This window comes from Egretta garzetta, unplaced genomic scaffold (genome assembly GCF_000687185.1).
Source record: "Egretta garzetta isolate BGI_Z169 unplaced genomic scaffold, ASM68718v1 scaffold143, whole genome shotgun sequence".
NCBI classification, from domain to species: domain Eukaryota; kingdom Metazoa; phylum Chordata; class Aves; order Pelecaniformes; family Ardeidae; genus Egretta; species Egretta garzetta.
Genome location: NW_009259310.1, coordinates 1,773,703 through 1,782,347, shown reverse-complemented (window position 1 = coordinate 1,782,347; position 8,645 = coordinate 1,773,703). Strand labels below are relative to the sequence as shown.

The 8,645-nt window shown below is 51.6% G+C and overlaps 2 protein-coding genes across 2 annotated transcripts in view; one reads left to right on the top strand and one right to left on the bottom strand.

Annotated features, from left to right (window-relative positions):
- Positions 1-3,418, top strand: part of PRPF4 (pre-mRNA processing factor 4) — an 11,710-nt gene extending 8,292 nt beyond the window's left edge. The window contains exons 10-14 of the mRNA XM_009636305.2: positions 1,010-1,099; positions 1,396-1,518; positions 1,676-1,783; positions 1,872-1,990; positions 2,156-3,418. Of these exons, the coding sequence (XP_009634600.1) occupies positions 1,010-1,099; positions 1,396-1,518; positions 1,676-1,783; positions 1,872-1,990; positions 2,156-2,349 (634 nt within the window). The 3' untranslated portion in view covers positions 2,350-3,418. The remainder of the gene's footprint in view (positions 1-1,009; positions 1,100-1,395; positions 1,519-1,675; positions 1,784-1,871; positions 1,991-2,155) is intronic.
- A 618-nt stretch (positions 3,419-4,036) lies between these two features.
- WDR31 (WD repeat domain 31) overlaps positions 4,037-8,645 on the bottom strand; it is a 7,223-nt gene continuing 2,614 nt past the window's right edge. The window contains exons 4-9 of the mRNA XM_009636336.2: positions 8,174-8,318; positions 7,985-8,085; positions 7,329-7,396; positions 6,712-6,853; positions 5,861-6,023; positions 4,037-4,427 (exon numbers count right to left, since the gene is read on the bottom strand). Of these exons, the coding sequence (XP_009634631.1) occupies positions 4,267-4,427; positions 5,861-6,023; positions 6,712-6,853; positions 7,329-7,396; positions 7,985-8,085; positions 8,174-8,318 (780 nt within the window). The 3' untranslated portion in view covers positions 4,037-4,266. The remainder of the gene's footprint in view (positions 4,428-5,860; positions 6,024-6,711; positions 6,854-7,328; positions 7,397-7,984; positions 8,086-8,173; positions 8,319-8,645) is intronic.

The window sequence follows — 8,645 nt, the reverse complement described above, 5'->3', positions numbered from 1 at the left end:
AGCAGGAAAAGAGATCACCCTGATTAGGGGAATCAAGGTGAGGGGAAATCGTCTGAAAAGAATCAAGTCAGAATTGCTGCTGGGCATTGGTAAACTGCTTTGGGTGATGGATGGAAGATTTGGAGATTGTTTCGTTCTAACCTTCTCTTTATGAGAAAATTTCCCCTCTTGGATATTAAGAAATGAACTTTTGAGTTACTGGGAAGAGCCAGTATTCAGAGAGGGACTAACCAGGTACATGACCATGCACCATAGCTTCATTCAGTAATAAAAACAAGTGGCTCTATCATTGCACAGTGGAGTTTTGGAAGATGCACAGCATCTCTCTCAAGCCTGCAAAGAAGAGAACAGTGTAGATACCCTAGCATCTGCTGTGTGTGAAAAGTGGAGCCCTGCAATGCACCTGAGGAAGAGGCAGGCAGCTCTGAGATCCCCAGTTGCTTACCCTTAACTGAAAGCCACCATTTCGAATTGCAGCAGCATGCCTGTGCAGAGAGACACGTCGTTTATTAGTCTCGTGTGAGCACGTCTCTTTAATTGGTCTGTTGGAAAGAAACTCTAAATGCTGTTCAGGTCTTCTGGTGAAGGCTACTGACCTGCTGCCTGTAATTCTGGGAGAATAAATATTCACTCTCTCCTGCCTGCCCTGCGGTTCCCTGGAACAGCTGGATTTGCTGTAGTTCGGGATGTGTTCTGTGTAGTCATAGTAAAACTCCCTGCTGTCCGCGTTTTGTCTCTGCTGTTACTGCTTTCCAAGTGCTGCTGACAGGGCCTTGTTAATTTTCAGGAGAACTTTATAAGCAACATGAATGTGGATAAAGGGGTTTCACTTAGAGTGTTGGCTGTGTGAACAAAAGGCAGAATTCAGTCATTAGTTAAAACTCTGATTTTCCTGTCTGGCTTGCGTTTAATTAGCAGCTGTCTTGCTGTGATTGTAACATTTGCGAAAACTCGACTGGAGCCAGCAGCCTCTGACCAGCGTCTGATGATTTTTGTTTCTGTTTTTCAGCGATGAACCGGTGGCAGATATTGAGGGACACAGCATGAGAGTGGCACGTGTGATGTGGCACCCATCTGGGAGGTTCCTGGGTACTACCTGGTATGGAGATTTGGTTGTTTGCTTTAAGACGTTACCATTAGTTGTCTAGCTGGTAGCCCAGTGGGTGCCACTGCTTGCCTGCTGAGGAGCCCAGCATGGGCAAGGGTTGGCCATTTTTGACCATGGCTGAGCTGTTGCAGTGTAAATAACAGCAAGTCACTGGGTTTCCTTTCTCTGCCCCTCATATGAGGTGCTGTTGGTCTCCAGTTGGAAAAGAAATCCCCACAGAATTCATGAAATACCCTGTTACTCCTCTTGGAGATACATTTAGTCGGACAAACGTTTTGGTTTTACAGCTACGATCACTCATGGCGCTTGTGGGACTTGGAAGCTCAGGAAGAGATTCTTCATCAAGAGGGGCACAGCAAAGGGGTCTATGACATTGCCTTTCACACGGATGGGTCTCTTGCTGGGACTGGGTGAGTTTGCTTTGCGTCAGGACTGGGTGTGAAATGTTATCAAGGTTTTGTTGCTGCCTGATGCCACACGCCCCAGTGATTTCTGCTGGCGAGGCTGAGCGTACTCAGGCAATTGCTGAAGTCTCTGATGGGTAACGCCCAGTTTCTCTCTTCCTAGTGGACTGGATGCTTTTGGCCGGGTGTGGGACTTGCGCACAGGACGCTGTATCATGTTTCTAGAAGGCCACCTGAAGGAGATCTATGGGGTTAACTTCTCCCCAAATGGGTAAGAAGGGAGCTTGCATGGTTTAGGTGGGAGCTCCGAGTACAAACCCCAGCTCCCAACAACATGTTCTTCCTCCACCCTTTGGCAGATACCACGTTGCAACTGGCAGTGGTGACAACACTTGCAAGGTATGGGACCTCCGCCAGAGGAAGTGCATCTACACCATTCCTGCCCATCAGAACCTGGTGACCGGGGTGAAATTTGAACGTAAGTGCCTCCTCCCTGATGTCCATTATCCCTGCCTCTCCTGAGCTGAGGTGGCAGGGGATGGGGCAACTCAACCCCACATCTTCTCTACTGGTTAGCAGAGAAGATTTGTCATGGTTTTATTTGCAAATCTTATTTCTCCCTTTTTCTCATCCTCTATTGCAGCCAATCATGGTAACTTCCTGCTCACGGGTGCTTATGACAACACTGCAAAGATCTGGACTCACCCTGGCTGGTCCCCTTTGAAAACGCTGGCTGGTCACGAGGGAAAGGTGATGGGACTGGACATCTCCCTTGACGGCCAGCTGATAGCGACCTGCTCCTACGACAGAACCTTCAAGCTGTGGACAGCTGAGTAGCTCAGTGCTGCTGCTGATGACCTGGAATGGAGGCTTTGAACTAAGACTTGCTTTTTTATATTAAAAAAAAAAAAAAGGAATCAGCTATTGCAGCATGCATTATGGTGGCTGTCATCACTGGTCTTGGGTAGAGGTGGTTTTGCAGCACCTGTGCTTGCCAGGGCTTGGCTAGAGTCACATCTCTAGTGATGTTTTTCCACTTTTTAGGACTTTTATACTGCAGATACTGCTTTCTGCTGTAATTCGGAGGTGATCCACCCACTCCCACCCTCCCTTCCAAGCTAGGCTCACAGGTTTTCTCCAGTCTGTTTTAAACATTTGTAGGTAGCCGCACAGCACCGCGGGTATGGTGTGTTGTACAGCCTCTGCTAATGCCCATCTTAACCTTCCATTTTCCAGGAGCCTTTGGTTGGAGTCTGTGGCTTCAAACTTGGCTTTGCATTTAAAGAAGGAAAAACTAGCTGTCAGCGTTAGAGGAGGATGGTACCCTGCTTCCCCTGCCTCTGCACAGGTAGTCTCTGAATGTGGAGGTCTACATCCCTTCTGTATTCACTCACAGTAGATGTTAAAGGCCAGGGAAATTTTTCTTTTCCCATCTTTTACCATCTCACGTCCTAGCTCCTTGAGCGGTCTCATGAACTGGGTGGTTCAAATCCATGTAGGCATCTCCTGTTAAAGTTTTTGCTGTGTCTCACCTGAGACGACATGAAGGTGGCTATGTCCATGTAGGATTGTCGTGTTCTAACTTACGCTGTGGGGAGCTTTCTTATTTGTTGTTTATTCTTTAAATTGAGGTTTTGCAAATGTTGTGTTCTGGAAAATCATGTTTTGAATATGCACTCTGGTTTCTGGGTCTGACTAAGGAATGAAGAAGTTACACGTACTTCACAACACAGTTTGATTTCTGTCTGCTATCGTAAAAAACCTTCAGGAGGAAAGGGAAGACCGATTCCTCTCCCTACCACCTGCTGGAGAGCAGCCGTCCCTGTCCCTTGGGAGTGAGCACAGTTCTGTGCTCAACACTTGCAGTGCAGTTGGAGATTGTGTTTTAAGAAAAAAAACAAAACAAAACGCAAACCCACTCATGAGTTGGTATTTTTTCTTCTAGCAGAGTGTGGTGGGCTTTCTCTTCCCCTCCAAGAAGTGTGGTGGCATTTGCCAGGTGCTGTCCACTGGCTTTTATTTACTCCCAGGGAAAATACAATGGGATGAGAGGGCAGCAACTAGCATGGAAAAATACTTAATTGCAGTCTCCTCCTGTATAAGCCTGGCTACTGCTATGTGTGCTCACGCTGGTTCTTAAATATCCCATGAAGTGTCTGCTAAAGTGACAGCCCCAGCCTGGCCCCTGGGCCGGGATGAGCCCCCTCAGGGCATTTCTCACCAGGTTGCCATTCACAGGACAGTCCTGGCCCAGCAGGCTCCCATGTTTCTAGCTGGCTTCAGATGAAATTTTGGACACCAGTGAATGTTCTGCATTGACAGTCGCATTGTTCCTGGGGTATAAATCCCAGTGCTGGCTTTCTGTCACGCCATGCTCAGCTCCACTCAACTGGAGCAAGGGGAAGGAGGCCGAGAGTTCCCTGCCCCATGCCCTGGCACCATTCAGTGCTGCCCCATGGCTTCTCGCAACTCATCTCCTCCCGTAGCCCCCACCACGTGCAGCTAGCCCACACAGAGGTTTGGTAAAGAAAGCGCACGAGGCTCGCTCAGGAGTGAGAACTTGGCCTGAATGCATCCATGATTTGGCTTTTTATCTAGACAGCTCTAGTGCTTCCCCCCACCCAAACTGAAACCATAAATCCCCTGCCCTGCTGATCACACATCACTGCTCTACAGGCGCAAGGTCTCCTGGTGCTTGCAGTCAGGGGAATCGCATCCCCGTGTGGGGCAGTCTCATCGCAAAGGTTACTGCGGTCAAAACACTTCCACCTCTTCCAGCGCCAGGCCCGCGTGGTTGCTTATCTGGAGCTTGTGAATTCCCGAGTTAGAGCTGGCACAGAGCAGCATGGAGCTGTTGCAGGCGGCCAGTGAGGCCAGCGGTCCTGATCCCTCGAGGCACAGGGTGGCCAGGCAGGCTGGAGAGGGAAGAGAGAAGTCACTCAGGACACTTGGTTTGCTGAGATAAGACATGAGATGTGAGCACACCAACCTCCCATCCCCTGGCTCTGCCCCTGTGCATCCATCTGCTCTCTTGAGGAAGGAGAGCTGCACCCCTCGCTGTCCCAAATCCCCATGTCCAAAGGCATCAGGATGCGTCCTCTGGAAGAGAGAGCCCCGTGGGGGCTCTGTGCATTGCGCAGGTAACGTGGATCCAGGCTGAGGTCAGGTTCTGCCCCTTCCCCAGAGAGGAAGCAGGGATGGACAGACAGACCCCACTGGGCAGAGCTGCAGGGCTTGCACGGAGCCGTTCCCAACATGCCTTTTTCTCCCAAATTGCTTACGGTCCAGAAAAACTCTTCCTAAGGGCTGTGCTACACTCAACATGCAGTTTTGATAAATGTCCAAAAGGGAAACAGAAATAACATTTACACTGCCCAGCACCACGTCAGCCCTTCTGTTCAGCTCTTATTACTGAAAAAGTACCGAGGCAGTGTTTGAGCAGAGCCCCCAACCCCAGCTGCATTTGACACGGATGTACAGGCAACTCGTGGTGACTTACACCCTTCCAAGAGCACCTGAATTAAGTCTGACGGCTCTGAAGGTCACCCAGGTGTGAAGACAATAGGATCAAAACAAAGCTGCTGCCAGCCCCGTGGCTGTCTCGGCGTGCACAGGCGCCAGGGTGAAAGAAGAGGTAAGCAAGTGAAACAGAAGGTGAGAGCTTTTCTGCGGGAGATCATCAGGTTGCTATTTTCACCCTATGTTAAATAAGTGCCTTTGGAGAGGCGCTTAGCCACGGGGATCTCTAATGCTGACGACTGCTACTGCGTTCGGTGCCATCTGCGAACCTGAATGGCTTCCCAAGAGGGCTCTGCCTTCTGCGCAAGGCATTACTAACAACCCCGCTGCTATGGCAGGGATTGGGGTAAACAGCCTTTGTGTCCAGCTCAGGTGAGGACTCAGCCAGCAGGGCTAACCCTGAAATGCCTGCGACTCCCCTTCAAGAGGGTGATCAAAGTCAGGGCAGCTGCTGACCAGCCCACTGTCCTCTAGCACAACTTCTATTTACAACTTTCTACTTGTATCCACAGAAAGACCTGGAGTTCCTCTGTTCTTTTTCATTTTTATCATTTGTCCTTTCATTGCTGAACTTAGACATATCTTTAAAAGCCACCTTGTCATTACTTCCTTGTAGTTTAGGAAGGACACCCATCACCTCCAACGTTACACACCCAAACACCCTCCTTCGCTGGAGCAGAAGCCCCTGGGATTGCTCTGCAGCTGGATTAGAGCAAAACCCAGAGATTTCAGGCTTCATCATGCCCATTATCACCGGGAGACAGAAACAAAGGAAGCAGTTTTGTTATCCCAGGGTAAGGCACACCGAGTGGGCAGGACCCTTCCTTACCTCCAGTGTCTTGGTCCCAGATTTTCACCATGCTGTCGTATGAGGACGTGGCAATGCTGGGGGTGAGAGCTGGGCCCGGTGGAAGGAACACGCACGAGGTTGTGGTCTGGAAATGCCCTTTGTACTCGCGCACTCGGTTCCTCGTCTGCCGTAGGTCCCACAGCTGCAAGGCAACGGGCAGCATTTAGAGCTCAGGCCATCACTTGCCAAGACAGGGCTGTTTTACATAGAAAAGAAGGTGGGTTTGGATAAAGAGCTCCTCGCCAATCCCCAGAGTACAACGTCTGCCGCCTTTGTTCCCTGCTCATGCTCACAGTCCTGGAGAACTTCAAACCCCAAAGGATTTTCACCATGGGTGACCATTTGAGCATGTGCCCACACCCATTAGAGACGATGGGCCAAGACTGTGTGGACAGATAACCACATCTCCAGCCCACTCCCGTCCTCAGCCCGGCTCTCCCTGGGATGGGATGGTCTCGTCCTCTTCATGCTCATACACAGGGCTGAGAACCTGCAGGACTGAATCCCTGGTTTGGAAACACCTCAAGTAAGGGATCCCTTACAGGCTTTCTAAAAGAACCTCGTGCTCCTTAATGCCATTACTGAAAGAAAATCCCAGTGCTTTAATCAAGAAGAATATTTGCTCAGATATTCTCTGCCTAAGAAGGCTTACCAAAGGGATGGGCAGGAAGACACTAAGCTCTGGCCCTGGCTGGTGACACCAGTGTAAGGCCAATGCCAATGTGAGCAAACAGATCCTTGGAGCACTGAGCTGCTGCCCTCTGCCGTGTGCTGTGGACATTGGAGTAAAAAACCCAGAAAAAGCAGGACTTGCTGCCCAGGGAACTCACGGTTGCCTCACTGCCCTCCCCAGCAGAGCCGCTGCTGCTGCTGAGGCAGTACCGCCCGTCCTGGCTCACGTCGCAGCACGTCTGGATGTGCTGCTTGGCTGGAAACGCATGTGCCACCTGCAGCTCCCGGCTGTCCCAGATCCTGGAAGGAAAAGGGAGTGGGGAAAGGGGATTGTGATGGATCAGTACCACTGTGAGCTTCCCTCCGTGCCCTTGCACTTTGCCATCCCTCACGGGGTAGTTCTCCTCCTTCCTCCCAGCAAGCTGAGCTCCCAAAGCTCTCACTGCATCTTTGCATTTGTCTGTCCTGGATCAATCTTTAGCCGGGGCAGCTGTGTTCAGCTTTCTTTGTTATAAATTCTCTTTTTTACCCGCAGTCACCACCCAGTGCTGCTTACAGCCGCAGGTGTCCCTGTGCTGTCCTCCCCTGGCAAGAGACCATACTCCAAGACTTAGGGGAGCTGGAAGACAGCTTCTAGCCACCCCAGCAGGGTACGGGGGACTGGGTGGTCATGCCTAACCACCAAAGAAACAGCCCCTTGTGCACTGGCATCTTCCACAATCCTCATGTGCCCCAGGCTGTAACTCCCTTCTCTGTGGCCACACGTTGAATTTACCTGATCGTTTTATCCTCTGAGGTCTGGATGACGTAAGGCTCCCCAGGAACCCAGCACAGATGTGTGACCTGTGGAGAGGAAAGGGGAGCAGAAGCCCACCTCCACATGCAGCCCCAGCTGGTGCCCACCTGTAGATACACAGCCCCCAAGCTCCCATCCTCTCCCTCCTCATAGGAAATGTTGAAGTTTTTTCTTCTGCTTCCCACCAATGCTGCTCCCTTCCCGGCTTCAATCCCAGTGTGGTTACTGGGGGTTATTTGTGGGCAGGGAGGTGCCAACAGCTCAATAGGACACACAGCCATGGAAACAGGAGCACCACAGGCACCAGAAGACTGTACCATACCAGCTCCACTGCTGGACTAGTACAGAAGGGGATGCAGCCCTCACTGCACAGTGTGCATCCTAACGCCTCTGAGTTGGAGCATTAATAAATCGCTGGATGTCTGTTGGTATCTTTGTGCTCCCACATTTGTTGTTACCTGGAGAACGGAGTAATCAGCCTCAAGCTTTTGTCTCCCCAGCTGCACAGGCAACCTGTGCAGTGCCTCAAGGGCTTCTTGTAGCACCAGGCTCAGAGCAAATTCACTCTACGTGGCTTCACGTGCAAAATAACTGTGAGGTGCCATGATAGGATGCAAGGAACCAGTGGCTCCTACCAGATTCCTGGAGATAGCAGCTCTGCCCAGACATTCTCCGGTCTCCGTGTCCCACTTGCACACGGTGTTGTCTCGTGAGCCTGTGCACAGCTGGGAGGCATCTGCAGCCACAAGTTAACATAAAAAAAAAAAAAAGTCAAGAAAAGTTGTCAAGAAATCCCTGGGGAAAGGGAGTGTGTTCTCCCTCACCCGGGCTCACAGCTAGCCCAGTAACAACCAGGTCGTGTCCTGGGAACCTCTGGCTTGGCCCCGAAGTCCTATGAAGCTCCCACATCATCACCGTCTTGTCCCGGGATGCACTGAAGACTCTGTTTGAGTCAGGGGCAGAGGTGACCTGCCAAGGACAAGATGGGAGAAGCTGGTTAGCCTCCCCACCCAGCCCAGCCATGCATGGGTGAGGCCGCCCCTCGAATGCTGGGTTCAGGGTTGGGCCCCTCCCTCCCAGAGGGACATGGAGGGGCTGGAGCGTGCCCAGAGAAGGGCAAGGGAGCTGGGGAGGGGTCTGGAGCCCCAGGCTGCTGGGGAGTGGCCGGGGGAGCTGGGGGTGTTCATCCTGGAGAAGAGGAGGCTGAGGGGAGCCCTTATGGCTCCCTACAACTGCCTGACAGGAGGAGGGAGCTGGGGGGGGTCAGGCTCTGCTCCCAGGGAACGGGCGATGGGA